The following is a 21,883-nucleotide window of genomic DNA, read 5'->3' as shown; positions in this document are numbered from 1 at the left end:
ACTGCTGCCTTAGTCCAGAGACAGTTGAGGATTGGCAATAATCGTCAGTGATGTCCATAAAGCAATTCGTGTCCAGTGCAGCAAAAAAAACTACTTTGTGATCAATGTTGCAGACCATTTTCTACAAAACTAGCAGCACAAAAGTGGCCATGGATTCATAATTGAATTATTTCCTTTTCTGCAGGTCAGAGCCTTGGTTATGGGTTTGTAAATTATGTGGATCCGAAGGATGCTGAAAAAGCCATCAATACATTAAATGGTCTCAGACTCCAAACCAAAACAATCAAGGTAAATTTGTGAAGTTAAGACTTGGTATTTTGTATTCAGTGCTTTACTAAGTTTAATTTTCAAACATTTAAGTATATGGGGTAGATCTAATACACTTTCCATGCATGCTTCTCACCTGCTTTAATCAATAACAGTATTCTTAAGCTGGCTATTAAGAGCAGGGCACCTTTTCAAATGATTTCCTCACTGAAATCCTAGTTGGCATTAGGGTTGTGTGTGTATACAAGTAAAATGTAATTTCATTTTCAACTATCAAATGATCTGTTTACTAACATTCTGGACTAAGTTGTAGTATTACTGAACCTTGGGTTTAATACTATGGATCTTGTATGCTTGCTCAGAAAAGTGATCTGCCATACAATTGCATAATCCCAGAGCTTGTAACACTTTGTGCTATCTTTGAAGGAGCTGCTTTGCTCTTTAAGTATGTTGGACTCTTTTGTATAAGATGGACAAATTAAAATTCCTGCAGGAAAGGCTAGGATACTGGAATATGAGGGCTTGCCTGACGTTGCTATTCTTTAAGGTGACCAGATGACCCTTTTGAGGAAACCAATAGGTATTGCAATTTTGTTATATCCAGAGGCACTAAAATACATCTGATCCAGCCAAATTATTATAAACTGTTACTGACCCCAGACTTCCGGCTGGATTCTCGCTCTCGCTCCTCCCCATGCGCGCACGCACCCGCACCCCCCCCCCCCCAAAAAAAATCAAGAGTGCTTCAGTATTTTTGATGGCATTGTCCTTGACCAAAGCCATCCCAGTGCACTGATACCAGACAAATCTTAAAATGCTCAATTTCACAGTATTGACTTAATCTGCTTTGGGGTGGGAACTTTTTTCCCCCACGGTCTCCCAAAAGGAATTGTTATCTTGCTGTTTGGAAAGGTCTGGAGTCTTAATTTTCACTGTCCCTCTAACTTTCTTCCTCTGCTACAATCTAAACTTCATCCTGCTGTTTTTGACCTTGGAAAGTATTGTTCAACTACCTCCTAAATGTTATCTTTGTGGTCCAGTTGGTTTCCTATGTCAGCCAGATTTTATTGAAATGGGCTTGTGTGAACCATGGTAACAACTTTTGAAAACGGGATAGAAAACATTAATCTCCAATACGGTTCCAAAGACACATGAGAAATGCAGTGAACAAAATAGTTGAGCCAGAGAAGTATCTTCAGTGCCCCAGTTTCTACACTCTACACCACCTGAATCAAGTGGTTTCTCTTTTAATATTCAGTCTAGCATCATAAAGTAACTGTTCAACACTCATGATGTTGCTCTGCACTATTGATTTGAGTCTGAAATCTAGGCTCTGCACTACATCACTAGTCTGGAACATAACAATTACAGAATTGTGGCTATGTTTATAATAGATGTATCGCTGACCCTGCCATCAATTTGAATTTGTTCTTTCCTCACCTGTTGAGGACTAGTGATAGTAAATGGGTCCTTTATGTTACTGAGTACTACCTCATTGCCACCATAAGTACAAGTCTGGAACTTGTGCAGGCATTGGGCAGCAGTCTCAGCTGGTGGCTCATTGCCTGTCTTCTGGCAGAAGTTGCCCTGTACTGTAAAGGTAAATTGCTTTCCTTGGTGGAGGGGGGTGGGGGGGGGGGAAGGAAACATATATTGCAGTGTATTTTAGGATTAGTTAATGGTTCTGTTCTTTAGATGATGCATAAGCACTTTGGTCCATGTTTGGTTATACACTTTTTGTAAATTTGAAAGACAATGTTACATCCACTGTTGGAATGGATCTTCTACTCTACACAAAGGCAACTGCCCCTAAACAGATCTTTGATTTTTAGTCTTAACTACCTTCAACTATTAGCTGTTGAAGTTTAAATACCAAGTATTGTATTATGTAATGTAAAACAATCACATCAAACCTAACATGTAACCCTTGCATAGTGAACTTGATCAAATATTCAGTTGGCTAAATGGAAGCTAATTAAATGCACTGAACAGTAACTGACAAAGCTAAGTAATCGGCTGCTCTATTCGACACCATCCACATCACAGCATGTACCAGAATGAAGAGATTGGGTTGTTCTGTTTAATTTTATTTTGCTACCATTTCCTTCACGTGAGTAAAACTCAGCATTTAACATTTAAAATATTTTGAAGGAATTTTGTATGGTTCTATGGTTAGAAGTATTCCCTCCTACTTGTCTAATCTGGGTTTATGCCAATTTCCCTGGGATTTCTGGCAACTGTTGATAAACAGATGGAGGGTTTTGTGAAGCCTAAGAGGCAGTATTCTAATCCTAGTGTACAGTAAATATTGTAACTATGATTAGGGTTTTGGAGAAGGGGAATAAGAATTACAGGCTTTTAAGCACTCAAGTGGTAGGCAAAGGATGCAACTTCAGCTAGTTGTACCAATTGTTTGACTCCTGTTACAGCAGTTGTGTGCTGTAATCTGGGGCTGCACTGAAATTGGGGCTGTCATAAACATAAACCTAGTCACGGGTTTCTGAGCTGTGGGGAGATGTATTTGCTTTAAACTATTCTGAATTGCCTATTTGTCCAAAAACAAAACAGATGAGACTTTGCCATAGATGAGCTTAAGTAGTTCTTGTATAATTCCCCTGTATAATATATTTGTTTATCCAGCTTATTGCTGTGAGTGGGCTTACTGGTTTTATACCCCATGGTCCTGGTGAGCAAAGTTGAAGTTTTAGGCAAACAGTGAGAATGTAGGTTGGGGTTAAGTCCATGTTATTGCAAAATACTTTTGAAGTGCACAAATGTACTTCCAGATGGTGCACACTATTGCAACCTTTCATGTGTATTGCTTCCTTACTCTGACTTTTGCCAGAACTGTTCAGTGGCAAAAAAATATTTTCGAACTCTGTAATCACACACATTCCAAAATTGTAGTAAAGCCTAAAAATAATCATGGGCATTTTTTTCTGCCATTAATTTGCAAGAGGGAGGAAAAGGAGAATTTCATTTGTGAATAATTGCCATGCTGTGGCAATTATTCACAGGATGGGTGAGGTGGCAATATTTAGCAAATTGTTTGCCCAGATCTGAATTTGCTTTACTAAGCTCATGCTCAATTTCCTGTCTGAACTTAAAATCAAGATCTATGGCATCTGTTTTTGTAGTGTAGTAGATGTGTCAATATCTATTGGTGACTTCATTTCACTTTGGAGAACTGAAGTGACATTTGAAGGCTGCTTTGTGGAGATGAGTTGTGGGCAAGAAGGGGATAAGAGTGAGACTTTAAGTCAGTAATGCACAGATAATGGACAAACTAACACTGGCTATTTTCATTCTAGTTTTATTCCTCAAACAATGTCTGGGCTTTTCTTGGGGTGGGGGGGGCGCGGCGGCAGCCATGGTGGGGTGTTGTGGAGGCCTTAACATTAAATCCTCACTAATTTTGTTTTCATTGTTTGGATATTCTGTACTTTGGATATGTGTGTAACTGCTGATTATTTTTTTGGATCTTAAGCTGCTGCTTCTGACTAGGAAAATACTCCAATAGCAATACTTCAGAAAATATTGCAGCCGTCCATTGTGAAACTTGGTTTAAACAGTGAACTACATTCCTATAAATTATTAGCCTATTTTTAAGATTTTGACAGGTGTATAGTTTGAGAATTTCATTATTGAATCAAACTAATTGGTAACTTTTATTTTTCACCAATGATGGGGGAGAGAATGGAGAATTTATGGGGAAATTTTGGTCAGAGTAGCTGATGTCATGGTCAGTGGAGATGGGAGAATGCAGGTATAGTCATAATTTGGCAGGCACGGTAGTGTAGCAGTTAGCGTAATGCTTTACAGTGCCAGCAACCCAGGTTCAATTCCGGCCACTGTCTGTAAGGAGTTTGTATGTTCTCCCCATGTCTGCGTGGGTTTTCTCCAGGTGCTCTAGTTTCCTCCCACATTCCAACGACATACAGGTTAGGAAGTTGTGGGCATACTATGTTGGTGCCGGAAGCGTGGCGACACTTGTGGGCTGCCCCCAGAACACTACGCAAAAAGATGCATCTCACTGTGTTTTGATGTATGTATGACTAATAAAGTTATCTCATTTTGACATTAGTGATGGGGAGAAATGAAGCTACAGATAAGAATAAAACAATGCATTTTTAAATAGGATATCAGTAAAATTGGGTCAGTTGGGCTACCAGAATGGATAAGATGGGATTGGCTCTGGCCAACAGACTTCCACATGAGCTGATCTTTTCTCCTGTTGGAGGGAAATCCTTGAAGGGCAAAGTTTAAGGTATAGGATCAGGCATGCAGTGCTGGAAGTGGAATAGGTAATTTTTGTGAAAGGGAGGATATTGAATCAGAAGCAGTACTTTGAATGCCAAATATCAACAGTCTGTTTTGGGTAGTGCCAGCTGCTGACTCATTTGGGGTGTGGTTTGATGGGGATGTTTGTGATGGGAGAGGAATGTGGTTTGTGCTGAGTACAGTTGTTTCAGCCAAAGGCTGGAAATGATGGCTTTAAACTTTTTGCTGTTTAGATGGAGAAAATTGCAGCTCATCCAAGACAGATGTCAGACGAGCAGTTTGGCCCAAATTAAAAGGTCAGACATGTATTTACCTGATCCCTTATGGCAAGCTAAAGAAAATTAATCAGAATAAGGCTATCTGCTTTATCCAAGTTTTTTTTTTCCCAGTTTTCAGATTCAGACTTTGCCATCAAATCCATAATTCCCATCAGGATTTCTTCACTCTTAGAATTGCAAAATGCCATGTGTTGAGAACTGTTTTTAAAGTTTAATGGAAAGATTGCGTAGAAATAGCAAAGGATGAATTCTACTGAGGATAACATTCCAGTTACATATCAAACCTGGTTGTAGTGTTTCCTGCTACTGAGGTTTTGCTTGCATATAATCTATAAAAATAAAGAATTTTTTTTACTTCTATTGGTAATCGTTAAAATTGAATCAGCTATTCTGAACACATGGGGGGGGGTGTGGAGAGGGAACAATGACAGTACTTTCACCTGGTGAAGGTTTGCTTGTCAAACACTTTATTAATAGAGCCATGAATTGCACACAGACAAATGTGTTGAATTTAAAACTCCAACTCCCTAAATCAGAGAAATGATCCAATAACTTGATCCAGCCATGTATCTCGTTTTAAGAAGTGAAGCATATATTTAAATATATAAATTTGATCTTGCTTTCAAAATGTTTGGTGTTGTAGTTTGAAGACTTGCCATTTGCAAGCTGCTATCTGGCCATTTTCAGTCCATCAATTTTCCTATTGTGGGCTCTGGTCTACACTTTGTTTTGCCACTTTAATATGGTAACTGGCCAAAGCCATAAACTGAGCAGCATCTCCTGTTTTCCATGCACCCTTTGAGCATTAGGTTCCAATACAACTTAAATGATGCTTCTGGCCAATTGGCTATGGTTATAGTTCAGTGTTCACTAGCTAATTATAAGCCTGCCTGCGTACCTACCATTTTATTTCCTTCACTGAACTGTAGGTTCTGTTTTTATCCTATCTGAGATCCCCCACTTTGGTCCCTGCTCTTTGCCTATCCCACTTAAATGGGGTGGGTCTTTTACGAACACTGTTGCAGCCATGGGTTAATATTTCAGTCTGCAAAAGGATAAATACAGGATAAAGTTTGAGCAAAAGATGGCTGACTGTTTAAATGACAGGAAAATGAATTGATTCTCGTAGGAAGAACAGATGCAGGATGCTGCTTAAATGATATTGTTAATTGTATTCATGCAGAATTGGGTGTGCACTTAAAGTTGCAATAGGTAATTAGGAAGGCAAAAGAAATGTGCCCCTCCAAGGGAAAAGGTACTGGGTGCAAGAAGAACTAAGTCTTGATGCTCAGAGCTGAAGGACTAGGAAAAAGGATATATTTAAGGAAGAATGTTTTTGTTTTGCGTCAAAGGTTCCCAGTTGATGAAATGAGCTGGGCTGATTGGTGGAGCAGATTGACACCAAACATGCTGGAGTTTAGAATGAATTATCTCAGTGAAACATAACCTTCCCAAGGGGGCTTAGCAAGCTAGTTATAAGGATGTTTTCCTTGCCATGCACACTTGTCCTCAAAAGCAATGTGGAGAATCTAGAACTAGCAGCAATATCCTTCATGGACATTTATGACCAAGAAGTAATTTTTGTTTCTTGAATCTTTGGAATTCTGTACCAAAGAATGCTGCGGAAATTAATTCATAGGCAACTCAAAGCTGTGATGCTTCATGTATAGGGGAATTCAGTTACAGTGAACAGGCATTAAGGGCCTCCTCCCATTAAGTTCCTGTTCCTGAGATGGTTTTCACTTGTTTCTCAGGGAGGTGCAGTGGGTTACCACTTGTTTCATTTTGACTTTCTTTCATTATTCAACATAATCTTAACTGAAGTTAAGGTTACCTTCAGTTGGAATTAGTAGAGATCTTTTAGATTCTGCATTGTTGAAGAAGGCCTGTTTCCTGCTGGATATTTTTTTCAAGATCTGAGCATTGCTGTCAGGACTAAGCTTATTGCCCTCCAAGATGGAGCTGAGCTTATTACCTTGCAGTCATTGTGAAAGTAATCCCATTGTGCTGTTGATTATGGAGTTCCAGGGTTTGGCCAGCAGTTTTATTTCCAAATCAGAATGGTGCAGGACATGAGGGGGAACCTGTAGGTGGTGGTGTTTCCAAGCATCTGCTGCCCTTGTTCTCGGTGGTAGAGGCAGTAGGTTTGGGAGATATCAGAGTAGCCTAGGTGAGTAACTGCAATGCACTTTATAGATAAACATTTGCTGCTTTTATCCCTGAAATCTAACTTCAGTATTCTAGTAAAATACTAGGAGGAAACAGACTCAGACATGTAGCATTGTAGTGCTTGCCTCCAATTATTAGACACTTAAAATGTTTATTAGCCTATTTTGTGCATCTTTCAAGAGTTGCTATTTATTTACTATTTGGTCTCTGACTATCATCATGGCAGTTTTGCCCATTCATGCTTTTGTACATTTTTGCACATTTGCTTTGTTTCTCCCCCCCTTGTTTTATTGGACTAAACAATTGTCATTGTTTTTGTTGAAACATTCTTGATTGGAAACTTTTGCTCAAGATGCACTCTAATATGCTAGTTTCTCATTCCTTCCTCCCTTGCTCACTTTTGACAATTTACACCCTGGAATTTAAAAGACACAAGGTAATCAGGTTCAGGAAATTTTTTGCCTTTTACCCAATAACTATTTTAGAGTATGCAGATGTTTTAAATCTTAATTTGCACAGTATTTGTGGTACGAAGTGTGTATTTAGGGTCAATAATCTTTTGGAACTTCTCCAGTACTCCATTACCTCTGTCTCTTGACATCCCATTGTTTAATGATCTTGTACTGTGATAGATATTCTGAACTGCTTAGCTGTTTTGTTCCCAGTTTTTCTTTGCCTCTGAGGGACCAATTTTTAACTTCTACTCTTTGCATATTTGTGAAATCTCAGCTTTTTTTGATAGCTTGTTTTTCTGTTTTCTTTGTCAGTTATTGATTTCTTAAAAACCTAGTCCTCACTACTTTTGAGCAGTATTGCTGCCTAATGTTATTTGAGCAGTTCCCACTGGATTATGTTCCTCAAAAGGATTTTTAAAATCGAAATGTTTGATATTCCTTAACCACTGTTACATCTTTTAATCTAATTTTGTAATCTATTTTGTCTTCAGTTCAGGTCCCAGCTATTCATACCCTCTCTGCAAAACCTCTGTCTGAAGGTGTCATTGGTTCCCAGATGAACTCGAACAATTTTATCCTTCCTCCTTTCTCTCTCGCCTCTTAACCTGGCATCAGGCAGGATCAAAACCTTTTGAGACTCCAGTTCCCCTTTTATTATTCACTAACCCTGTTTCTCCCCACCCTTAATTTGAAAATCCTCATGAAGCTCAGCCTGCCCATCCTCCCCTGCAGTTTTAACTTTCATTTAGCAAGGATCACATGCCAGTTGAAGATAAGGCAACCTTAAACTAATAAGATTGAAAAAGAAAAAAGATGAGGCAACCTGGTATTGTATTAACCTACCTGAATCACAGTTGCACCTTCCTGCATTAGCATCTGAAATGAGCTCAACAGTTCAGCTGAAATTCCTCCAGCTGAAAACTCATTGCAGGTGTAGTTCCTTAAGATCGTGTTCTACAGATACTGCACACCCCCTGCTCTGCAATCCCTAACCTCTTTAACCAAGTGAAATAATTAAATTGTTTAAACTAATTGGTAGAACACTGGTTCCTGGTTTAAGGTATTTCCTTGGCTCTAACATCTCCATGCACCAAATTCCTGGTGCCACTCTGATTAGTAAGCATCTGCATACAGTTGTGTAGCAGGTATCTCTTTCAACTTGCAAGTTCTAACACTGTCCAGGCACATGCATTAAACCCTCAAGTATCCACAAACTATTGATTGGCTCTATATTGGCACTTTTTATAAAAGAAGGAATCTTCACTTTTATCTTGATAAATACATTGTGCAATTTGCTGCATTTCTCAACACTGATGCCCCACAAGGCTGCGTCCTCAGCCCCCTACTCTACTCCCTAGACACTCATGACTGTGTGGCCAGATCCTACTCTAACTCCATCTATAGGTTTGCTGACGATACCACTGTAGTGCGCTGTATCTCAAATAATGATGAGCCATAGTATAGGAAGGAGATGGAGAGCTTAGTGACATGGTGTCATGACAACCTTTCCCTCAATATCAGCAAAACGAAAGGGCTGGTCATTGACTTCAGGAAAGGGGGTGGTCCACATGCACCTGTCTACATCAATAGTGCCAAGGTTGAGAACTTCAAGTTCTGAGGAGTGAGCATCACCAATAGCCTGTCCTGGTCCAACCATGTAGATGCCACAGCTAGGAAAGCTCACCAGTGCCTCTGCTTCAGGAAGCAAAAGAAATTTTGGCATGTCCCTTTTGATACTTTCCAGCTTTTCTTGATGCACCATAGAAAGCATTCTATCTGGATGCATCACAGCTTGGTATGGCAACTTGCTGTGCCTGGGAGCGCAAGAAATTGCGGAGAATTGTGGACACAGCCCAGCACATTGCAGAAACTAGCCTCCCCTCCATGGACTCTGTCTATACCTCTTGCTACCTTGGTGAAGCAGCCAGTATAATATAAAACCCCTCCCACCTGGGACATTCTCTCTTCTCCCCTATCCCATGAGGCAGAAGATACAGGAGCCTGAGGGCACATACCACCAGGCTCAAGGGCTGCTATCCTGCTGTTAAGAGACTATTGAATGGTTTCCTTGTATGATGAGATGGATTCTTGACCTCACAATCTACCTTGTTATGACCTTGCACCTTATTGTCTACTTGCACTGCACTTCCTCTGTAGCTGTGTCACTTTATCCTGTATTCTGTAATTGTTTTTTCCCTGGACTACCTCAATGTACTGTGTAATGAATTGATCTGTATGAACAATATGCAAGATAAGTTTTTCACTGTACCTCAGTGCAAGTGACAATAATAAACCAATACCAATTTCCATTGATCCTATTTAGTAAACTGAATTGAACCGGTTCTTCCAGATCTGCATTCACAACTCTTATTTGGTGTTATATCGCTGCAGAACAAAGTGGTAGAATGCTTGATTAACTTCTCTACCCTGATCCCACCACTCTTGGGCTTTGATTTTTTTTTATCTTGTATTTAAAAACTTATGTATAGCTCTGCAATACTCTTGAACAAGTGTCTGACAAGCCTCTACAGAACCAAGTTCCCCTCCACTTGATGTGCCATCTTTGGTCTGAATTTTACTCCTAATAGTAACTCAGCCTGTACTGAGAATGTGATTGCCTTACTTTGTGCCTTTTGAACACATGTAGGACATTGAGATTATGTTCCTTTCTGGTGCATGAAAATGAAACTTATTGCTCAGTCTACAGATGTTGCCTGCCACAGTATTGCTGACATTGTTTTTATTGACTCAAATTTGGTTTGCCCTTGTTAATGTAGGCTTTTCAGGATTTCTTGTATATTCTAGTGAATACAAAAATAGCAGCAAATTCGGCAACTTAATGCTTTCAATCCAGAAATCGTCCCAAAAAACTGCAACTTCTGACTCAGTAAGAGATTATAAAATGAAGCCAATGGCTGAGAATTCACAAGTTCTCAGAAGGTCCCTTAGAATACCAGAATGCTGGCTGAAATTTTAAGCAGTGCAGGTCAGAATGAAAGAACCAGAACATTCAGTAAAACACAGTGGAAAGTGAGTGAAACTAGTTTGTACAGTTTAGGAGCATGGGCAAGGAAATGGCAATGAGATTCAATGTTGAGAAATGTGTGGTTGTACACTTTGGAAGAAATAAAAGGGCAGATTATTATCTAGATGGGGAGAAAATTCAAAGTACAGAAGTGCAGAGGGAGTTGGGTCCTCGTGCAGGATACGCTAAAGGTTAACCACCAGGTTGAATCAGCAGTAAGGAAAGTGAATGCCATGTTGGCATTCATTTTGAGAGGTATAACATATAGAAGTAAGGAAGTGTTGATGAGACTCTATGGGGCACTGGTGAGACCTCATTTGGAATACTGTGTGCAGTTTTGGGCCCCTTAGGAAGGATGTACTGATGTTGGAGCGGGTTCAGAGAAGATTTACGAGGATGATTCCCAGGATGAGGGCTTGCATATGATGAGTGTTCTTTGGCTCTTGGACTGTACTCATTGGAGTACAGAAGAATGAGAGGGGACCTCATAGAAACATTTAGAATGTTGAAAGGACTGGACAGAGTAGATGTGGCTAAGTTGTTTCCCTTGGTGAGTCCAAGACTAGAGGGCACAATCTTGGAATTAGAGGTACCCATTTAGAACAGAAATGAGAAATTTCTTTAGCCGGAGGGTCGTGGATTTATGGAATTTGTTGTCACATACAGCTATGGAGGCCTGATCATTGGGGGTTTTTAAGGAGGAGATTGATAGGTATCAAGGGATATGGGGAAAAGGCTGGGAATTGGCTAGATGGGAATGGCTCACCTCGTGGTGAGGTAGTGGAGCAGACTCAATGGGCCAAATGGCCTACTTCTGCTCCTTTGGTTTTACAAGATCACAAGACAATCATTAACAAACTGGGAACTGACCACAGTAAGGTTGGGTAGATGGTCTGTGACCGAGATGGAGTGGGACAAGAGTGGAGGTGATTGAACAGGAAGTTGGAGCTTGACTAGGAGGCCAGTGTGTTTGCGTGTCAATTTGATTCTGTAGTTGTATTCATATCAAAATGTGAATTGCCTGTCAAGTGGTTTGGATTGAAAGTATAATGTATTTTTAGTTTGTATTTTAAATGCATTTATAAACAAGTCTCATGCCTGAATAGATGCAAATAGTTTTTGGGGCATTTCCTTAAAAACTCCCTTCTCTGGATCAATGGTTCAGATCTCCAGCTACTATTCCAGTAAATGAATTTATTTTACTGTGTCCCATAGTCTCTTGATCTTTTAACAATGCCATTCATCTTGTTATTGTTTTGGACCCTTGCTGTGTGCAAGTAGCTTTAGTGGGGAGGGGGTGTGGCAGGAAATTTTCATTGTACTGAAGACTGATCAGTACATGAGTTAACAAAACCAGGAACCCTGACTAACCTTACAATACTTTAAGTTCTATATTTTTTGTGCATCTTAGTTTGTAGTAAAATATTGTTAATGCCTTTTGCATTTTGCCATTCATTGAAGGTTTGTATGATGAATTTATACAGAAAGTCTTACAGGAACAGTAATGAAGTTTTAACTGTTCCCTGCAAAAAAAATTGCTCTTTACTGTCACATATTTTGTGATCCAAAAGAGGACCCTTAATTATCCTTATAGGATCTTTAAACCTTCATTTTGGAGCCCTAGTTATCAGCTGATGTGAGTAACCCATGTTGATATAAAATTAATTTGCAAGGCTGTTAGAATTGAAGGATTGGCATTGATTTTGGTCTAAAATCTTGGGGGGGGGGGGGGGGTTAGAGGGGAAAACTAGTCTAAAATTTGCAAAAACCGTATGACCAAGATATTAGGCAAGATTTGTGTAAGCTTTTATGCAAATTGACCTACTAAAACTTCGTTTCTATATTTGAGACTGTTTTGTGCCACTGAATTCTGTCTTGGTAAGCATGACTAGGATCTGCCTTCAGTTTTCACTTATTAAACTGCTGAAAGTTTAATTCATGCCCAAGCCTGATGTGGCATTGGATTTTGAAAACCAAAATTAAATCTGAAACTGTAATACTGGAAATACTGGGCAGAGACCAGGCAGCATTTGTAGGGAGCAAAATAATATTTAATACTGTAGGTCAGTAATCTTTCAAAACCGAAGAGATTTTCATTTGTTTTCCTCTCTCCACGGTTGCTGCCTGACTTGAGTATTTCCAGCATTTTGTCTATACTGCAATGGGTGTGTTGCAGAAATGTTATCTATTACTTGTTCCAAAAATCCCTGCCACCATTGTTGGTATGCTGTTGATCTTCTCGCATTACCAGAAGAACTGCTGCTGATCAAAGTTGTAGCAGCTTAGAGCCTGATTGTGGCCCAATGAATTTTGGAGGCATGTATGCATAGCTTCACAACAAGATGCTCTCCTTTAATTACAACATTGGCTTAGCCCTGAAATACAAAAGATCACTTTTTCTACATTGTTGATCCACTTTTTAAATGGTGGTTGAGGTAATTTGCATGATTAAGTCTTAATTTTCTCAGTTAAATGGTAAATTTTCTTGCAACATTTCTACTTGTACTATTGGATTCTAAATGCACCCAGTGTTCCTGCTGTCTTTTTCAGCAATAATATTACCTTAGTTTATACAACTTAAACATTTTTAATGTGGTTACCAGCTGTGAAACCTGTTAGTCAAAAAGCTGGAAAAGGTTGGATCAGCATTTCAAAAACTACTTTTATTCTTAATACAAAAGCTACGTGGGGTTACCCTAAGATGCTGACCACACTGCATTTCTAGTGCTTTATTTTCTTCCTTTTGATGTGAAAAATCATCTGTCAAATGCATGTTGAGGCTTGTTGAAACGCTAGTGGTTTCTGTAAAATTTAAAAATTATTTTCTTCAGGTTTCTTATGCCCGCCCCAGTTCTGCCTCCATCAGAGATGCAAATTTGTATGTCAGTGGGCTCCCAAAAACGATGTCCCAAAAGGAACTGGAGCAGCTTTTCACTCAATATGGACGTATAATTACCTCAAGGATTCTTGTGGACCAGGTTACTGGTAAGTGTGTGCCCATTTCTGTACATCTTTTAAGCCTGCAACGTTGTGAAATTCTTCAATTGCTGATAACTTGCCTCCAGAACTTGTCAAAGGTTGAGAGATGTGGGCTAGAAAATGTAATTTTCTGCTGGAATTGTTCATAAATATGCATGGGCAGAAATAGATTTAAGAGCTCTCACTGACTTGAGTCATTTCCCACCCTAGAGGTGCAGGTTTGAACTATGCTTTCACGCATGGTGAAGTAATAAATTTAAAGCGGTTATAATCTTTATTTCAAACCTGCTGTAGAGGATGGAGCTCTAATCCTTATTGTGTTGCTAATGTGTTTCTTTTAAATTTAGCAGGAATGTAAAGCAAATGTAAGACGTTTGGATTTGGCACTTAAACAGCTTTAAGCTACCTTGAAAACCTAACTGTATGTTGTAGTAAGTCTGGACAGAGCAGATAGGTAGCAGTATGTGGAGTCTTCAGAACATGGACACAATTGGCAGACTAAACTATTTTACACTTTGCAATGCAGATGGAAAGGAATATTGTATAACTAAATTTTAGGTGTTCGAATCTTCTGGAGATGGTTTGAACTATAGATGTTTCAGGTTAAAATCTGTTAGGTTAATACTGTGCTTTACTTGGATAAATATGTGGATTTTATCATCATTGAATATATTTATACTAGTTGGATTCCTATTCATACTAGCTGGATTCCCTTTTATACTAGTGTCATGAGCAGTTAACTTTGAAATGAAATTCCTCCTAATATGGAACAATTTCTTCTGCTTAACCCACACTTCTCACCCAAAAAATTATTTACTTTTCATGTGGTCATGACCTGGTGTGCAAGTATAGTTTCTATTTCCAGGGACTTCATAATAGTAACTGTATTTTCTCTATCCTTGAGCAATACTTTTTTGTTGCTAATCCAAAACGGTAATTCTTTCCGACCCATAGTTAATGTTTCTTGTTCATTGGTTATTAATTGTTCATGCAAAGAAAACATGCAGACATCATTCCAATAAACTTCTACATAAAATGACAGCAAGAAGTATTTCAGAAAGCAATTTTTGGACCTGGCATGGAAGATAGGTGGTGGTAGTTGGTTAATTGGGTGAATATTTGAATTCAAACATCTGTGGTGGAGGCCTTGTTTTTCTTTTTGTTAGAGCCATGACTCAATTTGTCAATGGCACACTTCCATGATTTCCCTATTAGAAATGCACCTTAAATGTTTGCTAAATCTTGTTAATCTGGTTTGGCTCTCTGTTGCCTATAAATTTTGCTCAGATCTTAAACTTGCTACTTTGGTCTTTGACACTGTACTTTGAGAGGGATTAGCTGAGGAGTTGAACAACATGAAATATCTAAGTGGATAATACTGAAGGAGGAAAGTTGGTAATGAAGGATGGTTATGGCTTTAAATTGCTGGGCCAATGATTGCCCAGTGATATTGAGATTAAAGTTTGTAACAGTTGATGTGCTATGTGAAGTAAAAATTCTAATCCAGAGTTGGGATTGGGGTGGCCTTTAATAAAGGCAACTTCACATCACTTTGTACATTCTAAAAATCTCAAAGGCTGCGACATTGTCCTGTAGAAGGATTTATCATTAGGATTGAGGAATAAAAACTTTGAAGCAGAAGATGGTAAATCCTTGTAATTATCTGGGCAAATAATATGCTTGAATGTAATGTTGGCACACAGACGTGGATATTCTGGACATTAATTCTCTGAAACACTTAATTTAGATTTTTAAGATGTGACACTATTATAAATTTTTCAGTGAACTTTATGGTTCAGGGGAACACAAGGACTGAGGCCACAATGAGTCTTGGGGGAGTATGGGAAACATCAGCTGTTGAGGCAGATGCTAAACCATCGGGATTTCCAAATGGTCTGGTGATGGATTAAGTTTTACTGCACTAACTTCAGTTTCCCTTCTGAGGTAGAAGATGGGTACAGTTCGAGCAAAGTTTGAGATTTTGTAAGTTTTTGACCTATTTCACAAGACTGTCCAGTGAGTTTTCCTACTTCTGAAGACCACCTAATGGAACATTTGTTGCAGCATAGTATGTCACATTCTATTGCAGGGGAATATTCTGTCTGCTTAGAACATACAAGTAGTAACTTGGGTGGTAACACTTTATTCTGCGCTCCTCTACTGTTTTACCTTGTACTACCTTAATGCACTGATGTAATGAATTGATCTGTATGGACAGTATGCAAGACAAGTTTTTCACTGCATCAGTACATGTGATATAACAAAAAATACTTGCTTTGTGTAGGTTTGTATATGGGTTTTTTTAATAACCTTTGCTGCCACCTTTAAATTATCTGTAAAGGCCCCAGGTTCTTGCAACCCTCTAAAATTGTGCCATTTACCTTGTATCTCTATTTTGTTCTCTGAATGCCAAATGCGTTGTTTAGTGACCTGTGAATATGACACACCCCTCGCCTTCAGTTGGATATTTTGGAAAATCTTGAATGACATTTATTTTTTTGAACTGTTTGAATTGCTATTTTCCAAGGAAGTTCAGTGACAGGATTCATTGGAGACAAAGGTGGATGCACTAGCTATGTGAATTCTGAATTGTAGTGCAGCAACAGTAGCCTTTTTTAAATTTGGATAATGGAATGGGTTCCCAAAGTATAATGTCCCACTTCTTGGTGTGCAAGACCTCTTTCATATGGTGGTGACAAAAATTATGTAATGGGGGACTTAATATATGCAGTATGTACTTGGGAAACGTGGAAGGATGATCTCTGCTCCAAACTAGAAAAAAATTAATAGGCAAGATGAACAAATCTCATGCTAATGAAGTAAGATATCTTTATTAGTCATGTGTACATTTAAACACAGTGAAATGCATCTTTGCATAGTGGCTGGGGCAGTCCACAAGTGTCACCACGCTTCTGTTGCCAACATAGCATGCCCACAACTTCCTAACCTTTGGAATATTTTGGAATGGGGGAGGAAACCAGAGCACCCAGAGGAAACCCACGCAGACTCGGAGAACGCACAAACCCCTTCCAGACAGTGAAGGGGAATTGAACCCGGGTTGCTGGCACTATAATAGCATTGCGCTAATCACTACACCAATATTATATTATGTCATTTGTGGATCAGTGTATATTTAAACTAATTAATATTGTAGTTTAACATTTTAGAAGTCTCTGTTTCACTTTATATTTTTAAATCAAAATGGATGTTAATTGCAAACTTGGTTATCGGGTAACTAGTGATTCTTAGGTACTGCACTTTAATTTGTGGTTGTGGATGGCAATTGTTTGTGAACTGGGGGAATGATGGAGCATGCATGCAATTAAGGTTCTTGGACATTATCACTATTTTCAACAAGGTATTAGGCATAAAAATGTGCATTATGGTTTTTGCAATGAATAGAAAATGGAGCTGCAAGGATTGATAGCACTTTTTAAAAGGCATTAAAGGGGTTAAATGTGTGATTACAAGTAATGGATAAATCAAGAATAGATTTGCAGTAAAGACCTGGAAATCTCATTTTTCAAGAATTGCTTAATCCAACTGAGTCACTAGATACTCTGCCATTAGTCCTTGTGATTTGTTCATTTGGTATATTTGCTTTATGCAAAATATATGCAATTATTTTGTTCTTGATGGGTAGATATTGGCTTCCTGTCTGTTGGTCTACACACTGTTGTAAGAGAATACTTGAGCCTTGAATGTGCAAGTTATCCCTCTTTTAAACTGTTTGAACAAAATCTTTCTTAAAGTGGTCTTATACTTTAGATTCTTTACGCTGTTTTGCCAGTGATGAACAACTTGGGCATATTGTGCTTGTGACTGAACCACGGGTAGCATTTTTACATTTCTAATTTGAGCCCCAAGACATCGGTCAAACCACTGGTAGTGTTTGCTGCTCCATATACTATGCAAGTTGGTGCTGATTTTCTTCTGTTAATGAGTTGGAAGGTGCTGTCAAATGTTTGGTTAGTTGCCGCATTGGCCCTAAAGGGAACATGCAGAAGGTTCTCGATAAACATTAAGTTTTAATGGCATTGGTGGCAATAGAGCAGATATAAAATGGATGGTTGTTCAGATTGCAGCTCCTGGCCAATAACAATTGTTCATGTTGCATCCAGGTGGCCATCCATAGTGGCACTTAAGTGCATGGAGAGTATATCTTTTATTGATCATTTTGAGGAATAAACTAACAAATCCGCAGCTGGTTTTCCCATTGAGTAAAAATCCACTGCTGTGTATATAGAATGCTGCTTAAAGTGCAGATTCCATGTTATTTCTTTGACTACTTTTGTGCTTCGTGCAATTTTATGAGCCAAGGGTAGGTGAAATTTGGAGTTCAACCAAGATTAGGATTTTCAAGTCTGAGCCTTGCAAGGGAAGGGAGTTGATATTTTTGAGGGCAAGTAAAGAGAAATGGTACATATTAGTGAAATATTAAAGTTCAGAAGTGATTTTTTTTTAATTGTACAGGTGAGAGGTTATTTGGGAAGAGAACTGTCACCTTAGTAATGTATTCAGGAATGTAATTAATAGTTTGCTTCCTTGCCCCTTGATCTACACTAGCTTCACTCATGCTTTTGGATCCCTGGTGTCAGAATTGCCCTTTACCCAGCTTCTAAGAATATTCAGCACTCTGCATATTGAAGGTAGAGAATAGAGGTCAGTGAAAGGACAGTAGGGAAGGAGAGAACTCCAGGTTGAGTAAAAGGTGGTCTGATGCATGATTTGTCTTATGTGAAACTTTTATCCAAAGCTGGCCTAGATCTTCAAGTGCATCATAGAGATGACCACGGAATCATAAAATAGCCATATTAGAAGCTATATAGAACAGTACAGCATGATACAGGCCCTTTGGCCCACAATATTGTGCTGACCTTTAAACCTTGCCTAAAACTAACCCCTTCCTCCCACATATCCTTGTATTTTAAATTCCTCCATATGGCTATCTAGTAATCTCTTGAATTTGACCAATGTACCTGCCTCCACTGCCCCAGGCAGTGCATTCCATGCCCCAACCGCACTGGGTTTAAAAAAAACCTTCCTCTGATATCTCCCTTGAACTTCCCACCATTGCTTTAAAGCCATGCCGGATGTAGTATGCCAGAGCTAATTCAGCTTCATAGATTAGTGTTTGCCCCCTGGAAACTCCATATTTGGGGGGGGGGGGGGGGAACTGCAGATGCTGGAGGTCTGAAATAAAAACAGAAAAGGCTGGAAAAAAAGTTCCTGCAGGGCAGGCAGGTGGAAAGTGAAATGGTTAATGTTTCAGGTCTGGGACCTTCATCAGTTCAACAACCATTTTGTAATGGGGGCATTGTACATGCTTTATAGGAGTGTAAACCACACAAAATTGATATCAAGTTGCGTTGGGAAGAGGTGAATAATGGCAAGGTTTAACCAGTCTTATTAAACAAGAGTGAATGTGAAATGATTTGAGTGGTTATTGAATCTTGGGTAGAACATAATTAGAAGTTATCTGATGAATTACTCTTCCAATAAACTGGAACCATCTCCACGCCAGCCTTTGCCCATTTACACCAATTCCATTTGCCTGTATTAGATCTGTATCCTTCCATGCCTTGCCTATCAAATGCCTCTCTAAATGGTTCTTAAATGCAGTGTTTGCATTTGATTCCACCACTACCTCTGGAAGTGTGCTTGGATATCAACCACTCTGTTAATTTAAAAAAGAAAACACAACTTTCACCTTGGATCCCCTTTTAAAACTCCCTCCTTTCACCTTAAACCTAGCCCTCCTCCTTTCTATACCCCTGGGGTATAGATGGAGTAGATTATCTTTTTCCCAGGGTGGAAATTTCAAGAACTAGAGGGTGTGGCTTTAAGGTGAAAGGAAATTTTAAGACCTTTGCAAGGCAAGTTTTTTTAAGAGTGGTAGGTGCCTGGAACCTAGTGGAAGCATATGTTAGCAATATTTGAGAGGCATTTGGACAGACATTTGAATGGGCAATGAATGGAGGGATATGGACTGTGCAAGCAGATCAGATTAGTTTGGATTGACATAATGGTCAGCACAAACATCGTGGACTGAAGGGCCTGTTCTTGTGTTGTAATATTCTTGTTAAATTTTATTCCTTGCCTATTGTCTCTTCACCTTGGTTCTTATGCTAAAACATTAACTGTTTCTCTCCCCTTGGGTGTTGCCTGACCTGAGTTCAAGATCAGTCTGTCATATGCATAAGTACATGAATACACAGGTGCAATGAAAAACTTACAGCAGCATATAACATTATATAAGCAGCATTCATAAGAAAATCCTAAATTAAACAAATCTATTTTTTAAAAGAGAACACAATTAGAACAAAGAAATCCATTTTAGTGCAAAGTGGTCATGGTGTTGTAGCGTTTAGGGTTGTGCTGGTTGGTTCAAGAACTGAATGGGTGAAGGGTAGTAGCTGTTGAACCAGGTGGTGTGGGACTCCAGGCTCTCTGCCCAATGGTAGCTGCAAGAAGATGGTATGGCCCAGATGGTGGGGATTTCTGGATGTTGCCTTGAGGCAGTGCCTCTTGTAGATACTACCAGTGGTGGGGAGGAATGTGCTTGTGATGTATTGGGCAGAGTCCACTACTCTCTGCAGCTTGTGTTCCTGCACACTCAAATTGCCATACCAGACCAGGATGCAACCAGTCAGGGTACTTTCAATGGCACATCTGTGGAAGTTTGTTAGTGACAAGCTGAACTTCAGCCTCCCAAGAAAGTAAAGAAACTGGCATGCTTTCCTTGTTGTTTACATCTCTGTGCTGGGCCCAGGGCAGTTCAACCGATATGTTAGTGGCCAGAAACTTAAAGCTGCTGATTCTCTCCACTGCTGATTCTTCCCTAATGTAGACAGGTGCATGTTTGCCCTCCCTCCCCTGATAGTTAGCAATCAACTCTTTAGTTTTACTGCTGTTAAGCAAGAGGCTTTTGTTGTGGCACCACTCAACCAGGTGTCCTATCTCACTCCTGTATGCTGACTCATCACCATTTGTGAATTGTCCAACAACAGTGATGCTAGTGGTGAATTTGTATATGGCGTTGGAGCTGTGATTAGCCACACATTCGTACTATATGTATAGAGAATAGCGCAGGGGGCTAAGCATGCAGTTTTGAGGTGTACCTGTGTTGATGGTCAACGAGGAGATGTTACCAATTCTTGTTGAGGTCTGCCAATGAGGAAGTTGAGTATCCAGTTGCAGAGGGAGTTTTCCAGCATTTTGTGTTTCTTCTTTCAGATTTCCAGCATCTGCATATTTTCAGGTTTATAAATAAAGTGAGTAACCTGAAGTTGTAGAATTCCTTGGAGTCTGGAAAGCTGTGCCTGAACAAGAGATGCTGTTGCTTTGGTTAAAGTGGGCCTTGATAAAACAGTGCAGGGGACCTCAGCCAGGTCAGAGTGGGATGGACAATTTAGAGGCTGGCAGCTGCCAGTTGTGCCCTGTGGACTGAATGCAGGTGCTCCACAAAAATAGTCACCTAATCTGCATTTGGTTTCTACAATATTACAGAAAATTGGGTGACCTTCAATGAGCTTGAGCCTTTCTGATTCTGTAACATTGGGTAACATGCTTTGTGCTTGTATCAGAACAGGACAATTCTACTGTTAATTATCCATCTAATACTAGTTTTTTGTCTAGATTAACCTAGCCTGATCTGGTATGTCCCACAACCTTTTTACAAATTGCATCTTGTGTGTGTTCACTCCAACTTTCCTCATTACATAGCTTTTTGTTGACTTTCTCTCTGACTTGCTGACTACCCCCATTTAACCCAGTGACACAGTGATCTTGACAACCTAGCCTCGCTGTATCAGATGTTCCTTTTTGTTCTATCCAACTTCCTCCACCCTCTGCAACTTTAACTTCTCTAGTTCTGACCATGGGTCTTTGACTTGAAGTGTTGATTTGTTTCTTTTTGTGCAGATACTGCTTGACCTGCTGAGTGTTTCAAACACACTTTTTCAGATTAACACCATTTATTTTTACAATAACTTTAACATGCTGCTCTAGATTTTGTACTGCTACATTATAATGACATGTATCGTAATAGTACCAATTGTTAAATATTTTGAGTGTTGCTGATTTAAATGGCCATTATGCAAATTAATTCCAAACCACAAGGAGGGGTTAGACCAGCTGACCAAAACTTTACCAAAAAGTTAGATTTTTTTTTAGAATTGTAAAGAAGAAAATTAGGCATGAGGGAATTCAAGATGATGGGGCCTTGGTGGCTGAAGGTACATACCAGTGGTGTTTGTTTTGGGGGGGGTGGGGGTGTGGAACCAGGTGAGGCTGATATTCATCCCATTCCTAATTTCCTTTAAGAAGGTGGTGATGAGCTGCTGCTTTGAGGTACTGCAATCTTTCAGGAAGAACTCCCACAGTGCTGTTGGGTAGGATTTGGATGGCACCAGTGATATTTCCAAGTT

The 21,883-nt window shown here is 39.4% G+C and overlaps 1 protein-coding gene across 4 annotated transcripts in view; it reads left to right on the top strand.

The window, feature by feature from the left end:
• elavl2 (ELAV like neuron-specific RNA binding protein 2) overlaps nt 1-21,883 on the top strand; it is a 69,149-nt gene that overhangs the window by 30,205 nt on the left and 17,061 nt on the right. For all 4 annotated transcript variants that reach the window (XM_052020209.1, XM_052020208.1, XM_052020206.1 and 1 more), the window contains 2 exons: nt 185-288; nt 13,307-13,460. In XM_052020209.1, coding sequence (XP_051876169.1) covers nt 185-288; nt 13,307-13,460 — 258 coding nt within the window. The remainder of the gene's footprint in view (nt 1-184; nt 289-13,306; nt 13,461-21,883) is intronic.

This window comes from Pristis pectinata, chromosome 7 (assembly GCF_009764475.1).
Source record: "Pristis pectinata isolate sPriPec2 chromosome 7, sPriPec2.1.pri, whole genome shotgun sequence".
In the NCBI taxonomy this organism is placed as follows: domain Eukaryota; kingdom Metazoa; phylum Chordata; class Chondrichthyes; order Rhinopristiformes; family Pristidae; genus Pristis; species Pristis pectinata.
The sequence above is the reverse complement of the archived record's forward strand: the minus strand, read 5'-3'. Positions and strand labels throughout refer to the sequence as shown.